The sequence below is a fragment of the Rhipicephalus microplus genome, chromosome 8, assembly GCF_043290135.1.
Source record: "Rhipicephalus microplus isolate Deutch F79 chromosome 8, USDA_Rmic, whole genome shotgun sequence".
NCBI classification, from domain to species: Eukaryota; Metazoa; Arthropoda; class Arachnida; order Ixodida; family Ixodidae; genus Rhipicephalus; species Rhipicephalus microplus.
Genome location: NC_134707.1, coordinates 21,247,865 through 21,267,098, shown reverse-complemented (window position 1 = coordinate 21,267,098; position 19,234 = coordinate 21,247,865). Strand labels below are relative to the sequence as shown.

The following is a 19,234-nucleotide window of genomic DNA, read 5'->3' as shown; positions in this document are numbered from 1 at the left end:
CTCAAGCCAGTGACTCCGACAACCTGCGTGAAACGATCTGAGCGATCGTCCGGGAAGAGCTGCACAAACTGTTGCCTTCGGCGCAACCTCAAGTGGATTTCATCGCCGACATTGTGCGAGAAGAAGTTCGGCAATCGCTTCGAATTCCCCAAACACCGCTGCCCGAGCCAGAAACTATGAGCTACGCCGCTGCAGTGCGCCACAACGCTCCTCCCCGTCCACGCCAAAACGCCGCCCCATCGCACTTCCGTCACCAGACACCACCGCCGCCACCACCCCCACCGACGACCTACCATTCGCCAGCGGGCCAGCGCAGTGCGCCGAGGAAAACCGACGTTTGGCGCACCCCTGACCACCGCCCACTGTGCTACTACTGCGGCGAGGCCGGGCACACTTACCGCCGTTGCCAGTACCGACAGATGGGACTGCGTGGCTTCACCGTCGATGCACCACGTCCGCAGCCAGGGGAACGGCCATGTGACATCGCCGACTACCTGACAGGAACTCAATGGACACCACGAAGTCCTTCCCGTTCGCAGTCGCCCAGCCGCCGCATGTCACCGCACCCCCGGCAGTACTCCAGCCCAACGCGGGGCCGGTCTCCTAGCCCGTATCCGGGAAACTAAGGGGAGCAACCGGTGGACGTGCGGTTGCTGTGCGACGAACTACCAAAAATCCTCCTACGACGACGACGCCGCGAGGGAGCTTTCCGAACACAACGCCAACCAGGCAAAGCCCTGACGGCGAAAGCTCACTTACCGAAGGTGGCCTGACGACGCAACCTGGAAGCAGCGGAACAAGCCGACGCAGCCATGACCCGACACCACGCCCTAACTGTAATGCGAGACGGTGAACTAGCGACCTCGACGTTCTTATCGACGGCCACAGTGTGACCGCTCTCGTCGATACTGGAGCTGACTATTCTGTCATCAGTGGGTCGTTCGCCGTGAAGGTAAAGAAAGTTAGGACAGCTTGGAAAGGCCCTGAAATCCGCACAGCTGGAGGTCATCTCGTAACGCCTGCAGGAATCTGCACAGCGAGAGTCACCATTAACGGCCGTATTTATCCTACGGACTTCGTAGTCCTACAGCGTTGCTCGAGAGATGTCATCCTTGGCATGGACTTCTTATGCCTCCATGGTGCTGTCATCAACCTAAAAACAAAGTCGATAACGTTATCCACAGAAGAAGCACTACCGCCGCGCACGCCGTCAGGACACCATGCCTTGAATGTGCTGGAAGAACAAGTCACCATTCCGCCTCGCTGAAGCGTCATTATTTCAGTCGGCGCTGCTAAATCACCTGACTTGGAAGGCGTCGTTGAAGGTAGTCAGCATCTGTTGGTCACCCGAAATATTTGCGTCGCAAGAGGAATTGCAGAGCTGCGGGGAGGCAAAGCAACGGTTATGCTCACGAATTTCAGCAATGAGTCCAAACATGTGAACAAAGGAACAACGGTCGCATACATCGAAGAAATTGTCGAAGCCACCAGTGGTTTCGCCCTCGCTGATTCTGCGGAACCTGCTCAGAGGAACCAAGCCCCTCCCATAGCTTTCGACGTCAATCCCAGACTTCCGAACGATAAGCAAAAACAGCTCAAGGCCCTGCTCCTGCAATACGAAGATTGCTTTTCGTCGTCATCGAAAATTCGGCAGACCCCAATCACGAAAAATCGCATCATAACCGAAGAAAATTTCAGACCACTCCGTCAAAGTCCGCACAGGGTTTCGGCGCAAGAACGTGAGGCCATGAAGAGAGAAGTAGATGAAATGCTGCGGGATGACATTATCCAGCCGTCCAAGAGCCCATGGGCATCCCCCGTGGTGTTAGTGAAGAAAAAGAATGGGACCCTAAGTTTCTGCGTCGATTATCGCCGCCTGAACAAAATCACAAGAAAGGACGTGTATCCTCTTCCACGAATAGACGACGCACTTGATCGGCTCCATAACGCCAAGTACTTTTCGACAATGGACCTCAAGACTGGCTATTGGCAAATCGAAGTCGACGAAAGAGACCGAGAGAAGACGGCGTTTATAACACCGGACGGCCTCTTCGAACTTAAGGTGATGCCATTCGGCCTTTGCTCAGCGCCTGCAACTTTTCAACGCGTTATGGACACAGTACTGGCAGGATTGAAGTGGCAGACTTGCCTTGTGTACTTGGATGACGTCGTCGTCTTTTCCTCGAGTTTCGACGAGCATCTTCGGCGCCTTGAAGCTGTACTTCAAGCCATCAAGACGTCCGGACTCACACTGAAGCCAGAAAAGTGCAGATTTGCGTATGAGGAGCTCTTGTTTCTGGGGCACGTTATCAGCAAGTATAGAGTCCGTTCCGATCCACGGAAAACAGCCGCCATCGCCGACTTCCCGCCACCCACTGACAAGAAGGCCGTGCGCCGATTTCCGGGCCTGTGCGCCTATGATAGGCGGTTCGTGAAAAACTTCGCCCGCATCGCCGATCCTCTCACTAACCTTACCAAGGCCGACGTGGAATTCAAGTGGGAAACGCCACAGGAACACGCTTTCCAGGAGCTTAAACATCGCCTCCAGACGCCTCCGTTACTTGCCCATTTTGACGAATACGCCGAGACAGAAATACATACTGACGCAAGCAGCGTAGGTCTCGGCGCCGTTCATGGGCAGAGGGCTGACGGACTTGAAAGGGTTTTTAGTTACGCCAGCTGATCGCTATCCAAAGCAGAAGCAAGTTATTCCACAACAGAAAAGGAGTGCCTCGCCATCATCTGGGCTACGTCGAAATTTTGCCCCTACCTCTACGATAGGCCCTTCAAAGTTGTGAGCGACCACCACGCCTTGTGTTGGCTAGCCACCTTGATGGACCCTTGAGGTCGCCTCGCACGATGGAGCCTGAGACTTCAAGAATATGACATTACTGTCATTTACAAGTCCGGCAAAAAACACTCCGACGCCGACTGTCTCTCTCGTGCGCCTGTCGACCAACCGCTACCCGACGACCCGGATGACGACTACTTCTTGGGAACGATAACTACAGACGACTTCGCTGAATGACAGCGGGCCGACCCGGAACTTAAGGCCCTAATAGAATACTTCGAAGGCAGGACTGCCGAAGTCCCGAAGGTATTCAAGCGCGCGCTTGCGTCGTTCTTCCTACGAAATGGTCTTCTACAAAAGAAAAACTTTTCACCGCTTCGAGCTAAGTACCTCTTTGTGGTGCCTTCAGCTCTGCAACCACACCACCTGCAGGCCCTGCATGACGATCCGACGGCAGGGCACCTCGGTGTTTCTCGCATGCTCGCGAGGATACAAGAGAGGTACTACTGGCCACGTCTCACCACCGATGTCCCTCGTTATGTGGGGACATGCCGGAACTGTCAGCGACGCAAGACACCGCCGACAAGGCCAGCGGGACTTCTGCAGCTAATTGATCCACCTTGCCGACCTTTTCAGCAGATTGGTATGGACCTACTAGGGCCGTTCCCGACGTTCGGAAACAAGTGGATCGTGGTAGCTACCGACTACCTCACCCGCTACGCCGAGACAAAAGCCCTGCCAAAAGGCAGTGCATCCGAGGTAGCCAAGCTCTTCGTCGAAAATATCGTCCTACGTCACGGTGCCCCGGAGGTCCTTATTACCGACAGAGGAATGGCATTCACTGCCGACTTAACTCAAGCGATCTTGGCATACAGCCAAACAAACCACCGCCGGACGACAGCGTACCACCCACAGACCAACGGCCTCACCGAGCGACTTAACAAGACGATCGCCGACATGCTGTCAATGTACGTCGATGTCGAACTTAAGACGTGGGACGCCATTCTTCCGTATGTGACCTTCGCATACAACACGGCGGTGCAGGAGACGACGCAGATATCTCCATACAAATTGGTCTACGGAAGGAGCCCGGCAACGACGTTCGATGCCATGTTACTCAACGTCACCGACGAAGAAAGCTTCGATGTGAGCGAGTACCTTCAACGTGCCGAAGAAGCCCGACAACTTGCGCATCTCCATATCAAGAATCAACAGACGACAGACAACCACCGTTACAACCTTCGACGACGCTTCGTGGAATACCAGCCCGGTGAACGTGTTTGGGTGTGGACGCCGATACGCCGACGTGGACTAAGTGAAAAGCTTCTGCGACGCTACTTCGGACCGTACAGGGTGGTTCGACGTCTCGGCCCACTTGATCACGAGGTTGTCCCCGACGGCATCACGAACTCTCAACGACGCCGATCGCGACCTGAAGTCGTGCATGTCGCGCGCATCAAGCCGTTTCATGCGCGTTAACAAACTGAAACAGTGTTTTTTATTATTGTTTCATCGTAATTTATTCATTGTACTTTCTTGCATTATTATTGTACCTTCATCTTTAGTTAAAGCATCGGGACGATGCCTTTTTTCAGAGGGGGGCAATGCCACGTTTCATTTCCCAAGTTTTGTTATCGTCCCAAAACACCACACGATTCTCAGCGCAAACCGCGCCTGCAGTTTTCGAGAAGGTTCCGGACTATAGTAGATCATTTCGATAAGATCACGCCCACTTTGCGAACGGTACAGATTGTTCTGGAACCTACGCCACCGCCAGCGATAACGCTAGAACATTCGATGGCAAGAGTATAAATGCCGACGCGCTTCGCCGCTTGACAGTTGTTGAACGAAGGCCGACGCTCCGTTCGCCGCTATCAGTCCGAGACTGCTATCTGTACAAGACTGCTGCTGTAATCGGACTTTCCGTTTACTGGGCACAGGTTCGCCCAAATAAACAGCTAAATCCGAACACGAAGTCTCCTGTCTTTGGCCACGTCACGACCGCGTGACAATATAACTTAGATGAGTCATGGTAAATATAGCCAAAAGTAGTTAGGCATAGTCGATCCAGACATCTTTAATTCAGCCGAGCACAATAGGACTAAATGAGGCGAACCTAGTCGTGGCCAAATAATTCAAGCCAAATTCAAGGCGTCGCAGGAGCTTTCGTAAAAATTTGAGTGACTGAAAAGGAAGATGTATCTCCTGAGTAGAAAGTCACAGCATATCAACGAAATAATGATGATGAGTAGGGCAAAGCGTCCATCAATCCGTCCATATTTCCGTACATCCGCACGTGCACCCGTTCATGCGTCCATTCGTGAGTCCGTACGTCCGTTTGTCCATGCGTCAGTCCATCCGTACGTGCGCCCGTTTGTGCGTCCGTCCGTGCGTCCGTCTGTGCATGCGTCCGTTCGTTCATCCGTCTGTTCATGTGTCTGTCCGTCTGCACGTCTGCTTGTCTCTCTCTCCGTCCTTGCGTCCATCCGTCCATCTAGTGAAAATTTCAAGTACCAACATCTCGCTTCTTTTTATCATGTATTCGTTATATACGAGTACCGCCATACAGCGGAAAATCAGAAAACTGAAAAATTATGTACCAAAATTCACCTGTCAGCGCTTCGTTAACACCATGAGCGTGATAACAATGCCATGCACCGTTTAAAGGGCGAAGCTCTTCACGGCGTGGCTTGTGTATTCCCCGTTGTCGTAGTGCGTAGCCTGTGGCACATACCCGCATACCAGTGGCACATAACCACCCTGAGGCACATATTCGCATGTCCACATGTTACGAAAAACCTAGTCTTTTACGTCTCGGTGTTATGAGTATTGGAGGATATGATGGTTTGACGAATTTCACTTACTGTTCATGGCATGAAGAATGTGAAAATACCGATGCATATGTCGTCAAATCATTTCCATACCCCTATACGCCTATACCACGGGCCAGTATATGCTACAGCGAATAGTTTACATCTACTGAAGAATGGCATGAACATTCATCGGTAATTCTAACACGAGAGCATTAAGAAACAAGCTGACATCAGCAGCATTTACCCTACAATTACAAAAAATAAATGTAGGGGCCCCAGCATAAATCTAACCCAAGTATTCTGCGCGGCGATCAAGCATTCCAGCACGCCAGATCTCGTACTGCTTTGGAAAAATACACTATTCAGACGTAATGTTGGTGAAACGTCCATGCGTTTGCAATGCTGGCTATCTAAATTTACACAAAAATACATATATACTCTTACGATACAGCTATTACGCCGCATTAACGTCAAAAGATGTTAAGCGCCATACACAGATATTGATTTATGTAGCAGTGTGCAGGGTTACCATTCTCGCGAGCATAAGCGCTACATGTCAGCTTACCGCTTCTAATACTGCTAACCCTCACGTCACTGTTGACATCACTATGAAGGTGTAAATTGATTGATTGATATGTGAGTTTTATTGTTCCAAAGCCACCATATAATTATGCGAGACGTCGTAGTGGAGGACTTCGGAAATTTGACCACCTGGGGTTCTTTAACGTGCACCCAAATCTGAGCACACAAGCCTAAAGCATTTCCGCCTCCATCAGGAATGCAGCCGCTGCCGCCGGGATTCGATCCCGTGACCTGCGGGTCAGCAGCCGAGTACCTTAGCCACTAGACCACCGTGACGGGGCAATGCAGGTGTAAACAACTGGTTATGTAATATGCACATGACGGCCCAAAATATGCCTGCGCGTAGAGAATTTGTACGTATATTTAGCGCTATTGCGTTACGTTTTGCTAATTGCAACATAGTCAGCTTCCTTCCGCATGTTTTGCATAACTTCTGCTCCCAAAATACGTGGTACCTGCGGTTTTTTAGGGGCGAAGCTCCTTAAGGCGTCACCCGTTCGTCCCTATGGTCGTTTGTAACCCCTGCTCGTTGAGTCTCTAAACCGGCCTTAGATGGCACTCCTTGTACCATATAACGATTGCATATACGCTGAGAAACGCAAACTCGTCCCACACTATGTGGCGTTTTGTGGCAAAAGATAATTATAAAAGGCGAGCTTTGTGAAAACAGGATTTACGACACACACTGGCGTCTCTCATAATCATATAGTGGTTTTGGGACGTTAAACCCCACATATTAATTAATTTACGACACACGTACAGAACGAGAGGAAGACGTTCGTGCCTCCTCGATCACGTGTTCTTCGGCGGTGCTGTGTTGGCGCGCATGCCAACACCGGCTCGTCGACGGTGGATAGACAAGGCTGCCGAGCGGCGTGCGTGCAGGGCGGTGGCGGCTCGCGCTCAAAGAAGCGATTCCACCGTTTGGGCGCGCGAGGCCGAAGCTAGCCGTGATTCTGCGCGGCGGCGCTGCGAGGACCCTGCAGTACGAGCGGAGGAGGCCGAAGCTGCGCGGCGGAGCCGCGACGACCCTGAAGTACGAGCTTCACCCACTCTCTATCGTTCACGACGTGGATATGCTGTAATTTTTAACTTGTATGTGTCTATTTCTGCGTCCACGCACGGTGAGAAAGACATGCACAATTGAACCTGGAGTATCGCCAGCCCCTCTCCTACGAAAAAACGAACAAAATCTTTGGCTGCTTCATTGGTTTCACTTTCTGTTGGTTCCACGGTATGACATTTCGTTTTTTTCTAAAGGAAGGTGTAGACATCCACCATCAAATTTGATGTTTAATAAAGTTTCACCTAATAAGGTGCAATCGTAGCAGCCTCTAGCAGCCGCAGTGTGACAAGAAAATCTAAGAAAATAGTTCATTAACGGACTCGCAAATCTACGCGAGGTCTTTAAGGAAGTCTAAAAAACACAAAATTGATGTAGACGAAGTGATTGGTGGTAACAATTTATTCAACAGCCCCTGCTTGAATATGCTTGTGATTACGTAATTCTAAAGAGATAAAATGTCAAAAGTTAATTCGCAAAACACAACTTTCTAGAATTATTGCATTGGAAAATATCAAGCACTCAGAAACGCACGGGGTGTGTTACATCGTTCGTCTTTCTGTACTCCGGCCTTTAAGTCAGGAGAATTGAGTTACGATGCAAGAACATGTTATCTGGTAAACAAAAAGCCTAAAAAGTATTTTGGAATGGATTGGGTGCAGAAAGTTATGTTTGATGAATTAAATCCCAATATTTACACTTAAATACGCTGGGCACATTGTAAAGTTGAATCTCTTTAAGAAGAGTGGAATCTAGCTGAACCATAATTAAAATAAAACTTTACTTCAAAAATAGTACGTTAGACCATCCATGTGATCTCGGTATCATGAAGGTGTAGATCAGGGAATAAACCTCAAATTACTGTTGATAATTTTGATCACTATAATAATGTGGAATTGATGAATAATACCCCAAATTAGCATCATTATGACGTGAATGTGTCAAAGACGAAGTGTAAAAAGAATATGGATTCAGTGAGGGCATACTTTGAGCGGTGTTTTTGTCTCTAAATATATCTGGGTACGGTATGAACGATGGGTGAGAATTCGAAGGATACTCTAGAGGTACGGGTGGAGGAAGTGTTGGTAGAGATGTTGGTGTTGCGCCCACAGCGGCTTCAGGAGTGGCAGCAGCGGTATTTGACGCTACACTAAGAGTACTTGTTCCAGCCCCACCTATAACGCCAGGAATGCCAGTAGCTCTACCAGAGGATACAGTGAGCATTCGTTTCCCAGTGACAGCAGTGGCTTCAGAAGTGCCAGCAACGCCACTTGGAGGTACATTGAGCATACTTGATCCAGCACCGGGAACGGGTGGAGTACTGCCACCTGCAACACTTGTCGGCGAAGTTACTGTGCTTGTTGAAGTACCGGCAACGGCTCCGTTACTGTGAGCAGTGCCATTTGATGGTTCATGGAACATGCTTGTTCCGGCACGGGAAAAAGATTCAAGACTGCCAGTAGCACCACTTGTCGAAGCAGTGAGTGTGCTTGTGTCACTACCACCAGAGATGTCATGGCTGCCAGTAGTACTACTCGATGGTTCACTGAGTTTACTTGTTTTAGCATCAGAAATGGAAACGGCTGTTGCAGTGCCAACAGCGCCACTTGTAGGAGCAGTGCTCGTGCTTGCTGGAGCACCGCCAGCGGCTCTATGACTGCCAGCAGAGCTACTTGTTGTTTCACTGATTGTACTTGTGCCAGCACCAAACACGGCTTCAAGAGTGCCAGCAGCGCCACTTGTTGAGGCAGTGAGCGTGCTTGTTGCAACACCAGACACAGCTTCAGTAGTTCCGACAGTGCCACTTGTAGAGGCGATGAGCGTACTTGGTGCAGCACTGACATTGGCTCCATAACTGCCAGCAGCGACCCTGGATGGTTGGCTTATTGTAGTTTTTCCAGCACCTGAAACGGTTCCAGTAATACTAACACCACCACTCACCGGGAAAGTGACAGTACTTGTTGTAGCATCGGTAACAGCTGCACGACTACCAGTAGCGCCACTTGATGCCTCACTGAACGTACTTGTTCCAGCACCAGAAACAGCTCCAGTAATACCAGCCGCACCACTCGTCAGGGCAGGGAGCGTACTTGCTGTAGCACCGGCAACAACTTCATCAGTGCCAGTAGTGCCCCTTGATGGCTCAGTGAGCCTACTTGTTCCAGCACGGGAACTGGCTCCAGTAATGCCAGCAGCACCATTCGTCGGGAGAGTGGTCGTACCTGCAGCGCTGACAATGACTTCACGACTGCCAGTAGCACCGGCAGCGGCTCCAGGAGCGCCAGCCGAGCCACTTTTCGGGGTAGTGAGCATACTCGTTAGAGCGCCGGAAACGGCTTCAGAAGTACCAGTACCATCACTTGCCGGTACAGTGATCACATTTGTTGTGGCACCGCCATCAACTTCATGACTCCCACCAGTGCTACTTTTCGTGGTAGTTAGCATACTCGTTAGAACGCCAGAAATGGCTCCAGAAGCACCAATGCCACCACTTGATGGGACACTGGTCGTATTAATTGCAGTACCGCCAACAACTCTATGACTGCCAGCCGAGCCACTTGTAGAGGTAGCGAGCGTACTCGTTAGAGTGCCGGAAACGGCTCCAGAAGTACCAGTACCACCACTTGCTGGGAGACTGAACGTATTCGTTGCGGCACCGCCATCAACTCCATTACTGCCAGCAGTGCCACTTGTCGAGGTAGTGAGGGTACTTGTTGCAACACCAGACACAGCTTCAGTAGTGCTGACAATGCCCCTTGTAGAGGCGATGAGCGTACTTGTCGAAGCACTAGCATTGGCTCCATAACTGCCAGCAGCGACCCTGGGTGGTTGGCTCATTGTACTTTTTTCAGCCCCTGAAACGGTTCTAGTAATACTAACGCCACCACTCGCCGGGGCAGTGAGCGTACTTGTAGCATCGGTAACAGGTGCATGACTGCCAGTAGCGCCACTTGATGCCTTACTGAACGTACTTGTTCCTGCACCAGAAACAGCTCCAGTAATACCAGCCACACCACTCACCGGGGCGGTGGGCGTACTTGCTGTAGCACCGGCGACGAATTCATCAGTGCCAGCAGTACCCCTTGATGGCTTAGTGAGCCTACTTGTTCCAACACCGGAATTTGCTGCAGTAATGGCAGCAGCGCTATTCGTCGGGAGAGTGATCGTACTTGCAGCGCTGGCAGTGACTTCACGACTGCCAGTAGCACCGTCAGCGGCCCCAGGAGCGCCAGCTGATCCACTTTTTTGGGTAGTAAGCGTACTGGTTAGAGTGCCGGAAATGGCTCCAGAAGTACCACTGCCACCAGTTGCCGGGACACTTATATTTGTTGCAGCACCACCACCAACTTCATGACTCCCGGCAGTGCCACTTTTCGAGGTAGTGAGCGTACTCGTTAGAGCACCGGCAATGGCTCCAGAAGCACCAGTACCACCACTTGCCGGGACACTGATCGTATTCATTGCAGTACCGCCATCGACTCCATGACTGCCAGCCGAGTCACTTGTCGGTGTAGTGAGCGTGCTCATTATAGCACCGGGACTGGCTCCAGAATTACCTGTACCACCACTTGCCGGGACAGTGATAGTAATCGTTGAGGCACCGTCACCAACTCCACGACTTCCAGCAGTGCCATTTGTCGAAGTAGTGAGCGTACTCTTTAGATCATCGGAAATGACTCCAGAAGTGCCAGAACCACCGCTTGGCAGGACACTGATCGCATTCTTTTCGGCACTGCCACCAACTTTATCACTGCCAGCCGAGCCACTTGTCGGTGTAGTGAGCGTACTCGTTAGAGCGCTGGAAATGGCTCCAGAAGTACCAGCAGCACCACTTGCCGAGACAGTGATCGTATTCGCTGAGGCACGGCCACCAACTCCATCACTGCTAGCAGTGCCGCTTGTCGAGGCAGTGAGCGCAGTTGGTGCAGCACCACCAATGGCGCCTAAACTGCCAGCACTGCTCCATGATGGTTCAGTGAGTGTACTTGTTTCACCACCGGAAACAGCTCCTGGCGTTGCAGATGTAAACGTTTTCTTCCAAGTTACGCCAACGGGTAACCCTCCAGTGCCTGAAATAACGCTTGAGGGTGAACCCTCGGAGTCACTTCCTCTAGCTGGCGTGACATCCTGTACGCCATTAGGCAAAGCTGTTCTCACAGGCTGTTCCAAGGAGTGAGCTGTATTATTAGAAGGTACTAGAAGAAGATTTTGTCCAGCACTATGATTAGTTTTTTTAGACGTAAGGCGGGAACATATTTCCTGTAGAATGCACGCTTTCTTTCCTCCTCGCTCAAGTTCAACGTACCCCACATCGCAGACGCAGGCACCTCTGCTATCACATTTAGTGTCACATGTCTTGGGAGGGCGTTGACCACATTTGGGAAGGCAATTTGAAACGCACGACTTGAAACTTGAGTTTTCTGGGCATTTTCGATGACAATTACTGATCTTCATGCACAACTTGGGGAACTTCGGGTTGCTGTAAAAGAAAAAGACAAACATTGATTGTTATTGGCATAAATGAAGGCCTTAGGTCTACCATAATTAATAATTCATCATCTCTCGACGTAATTAAGAGGTATAAAAAACTTCTTGGTCCTGCATCTCGTGTAGACGATTCAAAGCAAAGAAAATAGCTTTACGAATATTCAAACGAAACAGTTCAATCAAAATAGGTGCTGAATTCAGGTCCTCATACAAGAGCGAGAATGCAACAAGTTCTTGCTCAGTGACCGTTGGTCTGACTACTTTTGAAGCGGAACAACGATCTCTCTCCCATGTCGGTAAATACAGGAGCAGTTGGCTTGGCTATATATATATATATATATATATACATATATATACATATATATATATATATATATACATATATATATATATATATATATATATATATATATATATATATATATATATATATATATATATATATATATATATATATATATGACGCTATGATGAATGGGAGACGTGGCCTGGCTCATACGCCATGTTTATTCTATTCTGCACTTCTTTTTTCTCGACCTCTACTAACCATCACTTGATACGTCACACGATTCACCCTCCCCCCGAAAGAAGGCATGGATTGCGCACAACAAAAAGTAAACAAGTAGAGGTTGAGAAGTCACAAATGTCAAAATGCACAATTGGTTTCATGGCGCCGTGCTGTTCCGTAAACTCGCAAAACTTCAGAAAAGAGTGCAGCAGCCCGGTAAATGGAGGAGTTCGGGTGGGCGAGGTTGGCTGTGGCGTTCTGGAGAAGGTAGCCGCGTCTTGCAAAACTGCACTGACCATGACGTGACTCTAGCACCTGCGAGCAACGAACAAGGTTGGAAGTCCTTGGAGCATTTTAAGGTCGAATGTCGTAGGCGCAGAATCGTCTGTCGTACGCGCTGTATTCTGTGTCGCGGCTGAGACAGAATTAGTGCTTGCAGCCTGCGTGTACAAGAACAGAAGTCCAATGAATTATGTCTATGTTCGTGCATTGTACAAATTATAGCGTTCAGTCTCTTTTGTAGTTTTCTGTGGCCTTGGCTCCGTTGTCGTGAACTAATGGGATGGTGTCTGAATCTTTGCGTGGTAGAACTGGTGACTTCTTGTCTTGTTCGGTGTTTCCTGAGGTTTCGGAGATGTAATCTTAGGCGCAGTCTTGATATTTTGTGCCAAATGCGTTTCTGGCGCCCATCCTTTATGCAAATATGCCTGACGTCTTGAATTTGTTTTAAGAGGCTGACTTTGCGTCGTCGTCCTTGCCGGTGTATCCGTTGGAGTGTCTGCGATTCTTGGACTTGCTTTTGCTGGCGTTGCTGATGTTGCTGTGGAACGCATTGCGGTGAGATCCCTTCTTGAACATCGCGTTCGTTTTCTTCACAACTTGATGTGGGGCCCAGTCGGCAGCTGGGAGTTTGTGGGCTGTTGTCATGCACTTCGGGCAATGAAGATAATGCTTCAGAATTGGTAGAAAGTTCTTCAGAAGCTTCTTCTACCCTGTTCACTGTAAGAGGCTCTTGCGCATTGCAGCGTGCGACGTTTGATGCGTTGGAGTCTTCGGTGTTTCTTCCACTGTCGAGTGTGTATGGACTGGATGGCGATGCATGAACCCGTGTGGAAGGAGCATGGCTCGACAGGGTACTTTCCCGATTCGCCAGGTCATCTACCATAAATACGGCGTCCTTATAAGGCAAACGGTGAGCGTTAGGAGCGCTTGAAGAACCGCGTGATGAAAACCCAGGTGGTGGACCACGTATGCCAGACGAATAGTGAACGGCATCAGGTGGTTGGGAAACGTCTCGGGTCATATGCTGAAGCAATGACTTCGCAAATGCCGACTTTCGTGCAGAAGGGAGGTGCGCTCGATGGCTGTGTTTTTCTCAAAATATGCGTTGTCGTCTGCCACTGAACTCGTGTGTCACTTCGTCTTTTGTCAGAGGTCGAATCTTGTTGTGCGTTCGAATGGTTGAAGACTGCCTGTAAAATTGACGACTGAGTGCAGTTGTCTGTGGATGGTGGGTTACAAGCAAGTCTTCGTCGTAGTCGTCATCGTATTTTTTAAACCAAACGATCATTTCTTGTTTTATCTTTTGCCAAGACTCATCGTTGTCGAATATGTGGATGAGGTAAAATTTAAATGCCTCACCGGTGACGTAGTCGCTGAAGTTCGTAACCATTTCCCGTTCCGACCAAGATGCAGCAGTAGCGTGGAACTCGAACGGGTCGAACCAGTCCTGTACAGGTCCATCGTCCACTGCTCCGGTGTACTTGGGGATGGGAAGGTTGGTCGATGATTCTGTCATGGTGCTGGTCGCTGTGTGCGGCTAGGAGATGATTCCGTAGTCGATGTATGGTCAGGGTGTCTTGTGTAGAACTGCGTCGATGATGAGACACTGATGAAGTGGCTGGGAGGTCTTCATCCTGCCGACTCTCGTGTGACGCTATGATGAATGGGAGACGTGGCCTGGCTCATACGCCATGTTTATTCTATGCTACACTTCTTCCTTCTCGACCTCTACTAACCATCACTTGATACGTCATATATATATATATATATATATATATATATATATATATATATATATATATATATATATATATATATATATATATATATATATATATATATATATATATATATATATAGAGAGAGAGAGAGAGAGAGAGAGAGAGAGAGTGAAAATCGGACCCAAGTATTCTCTGTGGCAATTAAACCTTTAACCACAGAGCGACGCCAGGCATCGGAGGCGCTTTTTATTTAAACAGACCTTAATCTTTGTGAAACATCAGTTGTGCTTGCAGTGGTGGTATCTGATTTTATAAAATTATTTTGATATAACCATCACGCCGGGTCAACATCCATTGTAGTTAGGCGCCGTGCGCAGGAGTTGCGTTATGTAGCAGTGACGAGGGCTACCATTCTCGCGAGCACCAGCGCTTCATATCAGCTTATCGCTTCTCGTGTTGCTAATACTAATGTTCCTGTTGGCGTCGTTGCGCAAGTGCGAACAGCTTGTTGTATGAACATCTGCAACTCTTCAACATATGCCCATGCGTGCCACACTTATACATATTTTAACATCGTTTTTTGACGTGTCGCCCAATAAAGAAAGTAAAAACACGGTCACCTTCCCTCCGCATGCTTCACATAACGCAGATTACCAGGTTAATCGGGTCTGTTGATTTTTTTGTAATAGGTGTAATATTTCTCAATAACTTTGCATTCATAAACAGGCTGGTAAAAACTAAGGGCATTTGGTTTACGGCGTAATTTAAAAGTGAATATCTCATTGAAGGCGACATCAGGTTGAGATTCGGGTAGCACTGGTGCACTAGTGAGAAGTGGTGTAACAATTAGGCTCCTTGCTGTGCGGCGCTCCGAATTTTGTGTAGTTTTGCGTCATAATCAGCGGCACGTGTAATTGAACTATTTAGTCTTTTTTTTAACATGACATTGAAAGTCAGTGGTCTGTAGTAACTAATACATGGGTAGAAGACTCTGCTTCTTGCAACATGTGATGTCACACACTCCGTGGCAAAGTAGCGGTCGTCAGAGGCGAGCGGATCTTACAGCCAGTGACACCTAAATCTTGCACTACACCGAAACACTCACTCACTGTAACCTACTGTGTATGTATAGGCACAACAAACCTCTACTTATATCTGTCGCACTACACAATTAGTTGGCCGGCCATGTGAACGTTCGAGAGCAGGCAGAAAAGAATAACTTTATTTATGTGGGTTTGGGACTAGAGGACAAGAGCTTGATGGGTCGGACCTCAAGTCGAGGACTCCAGTGGCTACTGCCGCCTCCGGACATGATGCAGGAGCACAGGCTGCAGCACTGGGTCAGAGCTGGTGAGCTGTGCCTCCCATTGCTCGGGAATGCTGTATATCCCCTAATGACTTAAAACACATTTCAATTTCGATAAATTCCGGAGAAAATCAACGAGGAGGATGATGACACATCCAAAATGGCCCCTCATGAAATTATTGTGAAAAGACTATTGTGGAAGTGTATGTGACAGATGTCATGTACGTTACTCTTGTATTTTCACGAGGTAAAAAGAAAAACGAAGTTAGGAACTGCCCATCAACGCCCGAAAGTTTCCAAACATTCAAAAAGGTGCTGCAGAAAATTTCTGCTCTCCGGAAACTGTGGGGTGAGGAGACAATTTAGACCTACATTTCAAGGTCATAGTGTACTTACGTGACATAGCCGGGAGGGCAATCACAGCCTGCTGTACACGGCTTACTGCATGGGGAGCCGAAAGGAGTTTCGCATGTTTTCGGACATCCGGGCATGCATGTGCGATAGTCTCTTTGCCATTGGAACTTGCATGGTATGCACTTCATGCGTGGAACACATTCGTCCCAGGAGTTCCGAAGGTAACCCCGCTTGCAAAGGCAAGTACGCAGCTTCTGCCGCAGTGAAGTTGGTGCGAAGAGGGGCCTACAGAAATAGTCTTGCTGTGGTTTACCTTTTACGGGAACTTCCAGGGGACCACAGGTAAAAGGGCTACATCCTCCGGATTCTGTAATTGCAAACATTTCAGACGCTTCATATGCACTCCTAGAGAAATAAAAAAACAGGAAAAAATAGGCAACAGTGGTGGCCTCGCGATAAGGTGTTATGCAGTATCCAAAAATTTTACCCGCTACTTTGACTTCCTTCAAGAACCACCCGTCAATTAGGGCAAACTTTAATGAGAGATCTCGTCACGCCGCTTGATTTCTAAGCTGCAATGTCAGTTATCAATGGGTCACTAGTACATCTGAACAAATATTGTCTTACATGCTGGCCCACTTCCTGACACGCGTAAAACAACTACATATGCGTGAAGTACGTTAATAACCTTGAACTTTGATTGCATAAATAATAAAACAGATGGTTTATTACAGCATGCATGTGTGCAGAGAATTCTCAACTGTAAGATAATCAAGCCTAGTAACAATATTTATTGTGACAAAGCTTCTATAATACGTCAAACTACACCCATGAGTTATTCAACTCCAGAACGTCACCGGATAAATCATTAATTACCGATTAACATCTGTCAGCAGTCGTAGTGCCTCAGTGTCGACAAAGTACTGATGATTGTATACGTTGCAAACTATGCATATGTTAACAGAAAAAGTACTGATAGCCTGCTTCTTTGTTCTCTGCCACATGACCGATGTTCGCGAAATCATTCTAATGAACTCTGCGACGGACTGGTATGAAGTGTCACACAGTCACTCCCATATTTTTACTTTACATTTAAAAAATTCAGCAGTAGTCATCAAAGGATAATATTTGGCAAGTGGTGTGAGCACTATGCATTTTTAAGGGAAATCAGTGCTTGTAGCTTAAACTTTAGCTGTTATGATGTGTTCGCATTGTTTTCTACTTTCTGTTTTGATATTCAGAGGCTTGTTCACATCGCTAGAAGGGGGCTTTAAGCAAGTGTGAGACCGCTGCAATGCCTCGCTAAAGATGTCTATTTGCCCGCAGGGTACCTGATGCTTGTTTTAGTACAAATATTTTTGTTGTTACTCGACTTCGATTTCACTCTATAGTACTTGACTAAGTTGCCAGTTATGATGGTTCTCGACGCAAAGAATGAATTCATTTGTGGTGTTTTAAACACTCACTTACTTAATCACTAATTTTGCACCATGGACTGCTCTTCGCAAGATATCACGTGTCTTGCATAGCACCGTCATCTGCTCAAGCAACCATGCCAGTATTGTATTTTCGATGAGCCAACGTACTCCCCAATGTTTATTAGAGAAACATTACCAAGAATCTAAACGAACGGCCCAAAATAACATTCCATAGGAGTAAAAATAGAACAATGCGTAGTCGACAGCTTTCGTCCAGCCACTGAATGCTTCAAAATATTGGACTATAGGAATGTTGCCTTTAATATATGAGGCTTTAATAGGTACATATTTGCTTTATAAGGCTTAACCTAGAAGTTGCGACGCAGAGTTGCGTCATCTTTTGGTGTCATTCACCTCATATTGCATGCAGAGCCTCTCAAGGTACGTCCGAGGAAATGCTACTTACTTGTACAATTGAAGTCTCCACTCACGACCACAAGACAAATCGCTACCAGGACTGCCGCAAAGCAGTGCATATTGTTGACTAAAAGAACAAGCACGGAATAACTTACGGCGGGGCTTGCTGGGCATCGTGGAGCCGCTACCTTTGTAATAAAAGGTGTTTTCTAAAGTACTACCTATTGTTCAAACCGGCAAGTGTCACTAGATATCTTTAGAGCGAGTTTTACGAAGGTATATTTGGCACTGATACCCCATATTGCCTTAGAGCCAGGTCTATGCAAACATTTTATGTTAGGAAAAGGCGCATGCTTTATGTTCCTATTGTTCCTGACTGTGGCTTTGTTATAGGCGCGAGTGTGCCATCCTTGTTAGCCGAAAGCGGTTGAAAATAAAGGGTAGGTAAACTGCATTAAAAAAACTTGTATTGTTCATATAATGTCTGTGAAGGCCACAGGTCTGCTATACCCTAGTGAAACTCAATTAGTTTATATGTATCTTGGGTGATTACATATTTTAGACGGAGCAGAGATGATATGAGGGAACATCGTTTGTAACGCAAAAGATGTTCCTGCTCGCTGGAGTTCTGTGACACCACGTTGCTAACAAATTGTTGATAACAGACACCAGAGAGATAAGCAGCACCTTTGTCATCCTAGCTGAAAAGGAGGAATGAATAAGCGTGGCCCCGTTACATTTAATGTAGGCAGAAATTAAACTTCTAGAAAGCGGCTCCCGCTGATATCCAAAAAATCTGTCTGTGCTTACGATGGCATATGCCATAAGCGTGGGCTCTGCCGCGGTGGTCTAGTGGCTAAGGTACTCGGCTGCTGATTCTCAGGCCGCGGGATGGAATCCCGGCTGCGGTGGCTGCATTCCCGATGGAGGCGGAAATGTTCTAGGACCGTGTGCTCAGATTCGCGTGCACGTTAAAGAACCCCATATGGTCGAAAATTCCGGAGCCCTCCATTACTGCGTCTCTCATAACCATTTGATGGTTTTGGGACGTTAAACGCCTCAAATCAATCGATCAGCCGTATTCGTGCATCATCTTTGTTCACATTAGGTATATTGTGCTATGTCCTGTTCTTTCCCCGTACATAATGTCTGACTGTTAACCTACATTTAACACTTCACGGGATGTGAATAAATGAGTTCTGAAAACATGTTTGAGGCCTCCAAGGTCACAAACGTGGTGGAAGCAATTTTTTTTACATTGATGCAAATTATTTCAAAATAAAGACGTACACGACTTTTATATACAACATGAATGCCATTTTTTATGATGACACAAAGGTTAGAGCAGTTTAGCCTAATCGTCCAATTGCCCTTTTTTTCGCAAGTTTCGCAATATCTAGTATCCTAATACTTTCTTGCATGATGAGTGAATGGTCCGCTGCAAGAGCAACAAATTCCTGGGTCAGGCTTTTGTTTGGCATGGTAGAGAAT

General features: G+C 47.8%; 1 protein-coding gene across 1 annotated transcript; it reads right to left on the bottom strand.

The window, feature by feature from the left end:
- Window positions 1-7,633: 7,633 nt before the first annotated feature.
- Window positions 7,634-17,918, bottom strand: LOC119164248 (uncharacterized). The gene is made up of 3 exons (XM_037416397.2): window positions 17,793-17,918; window positions 15,951-16,275; window positions 7,634-11,729 (listed from the first exon to the last, which is right to left on the bottom strand). The coding sequence occupies exons 1-3, from the start codon at window positions 17,860-17,862 to the stop codon at window positions 8,108-8,110; spliced, it is 4,017 nt and encodes a 1,338-aa protein (XP_037272294.1). The 5' UTR covers window positions 17,863-17,918; the 3' UTR covers window positions 7,634-8,107.
- Between the last annotated feature and the right edge of the window lie 1,316 nt (window positions 17,919-19,234).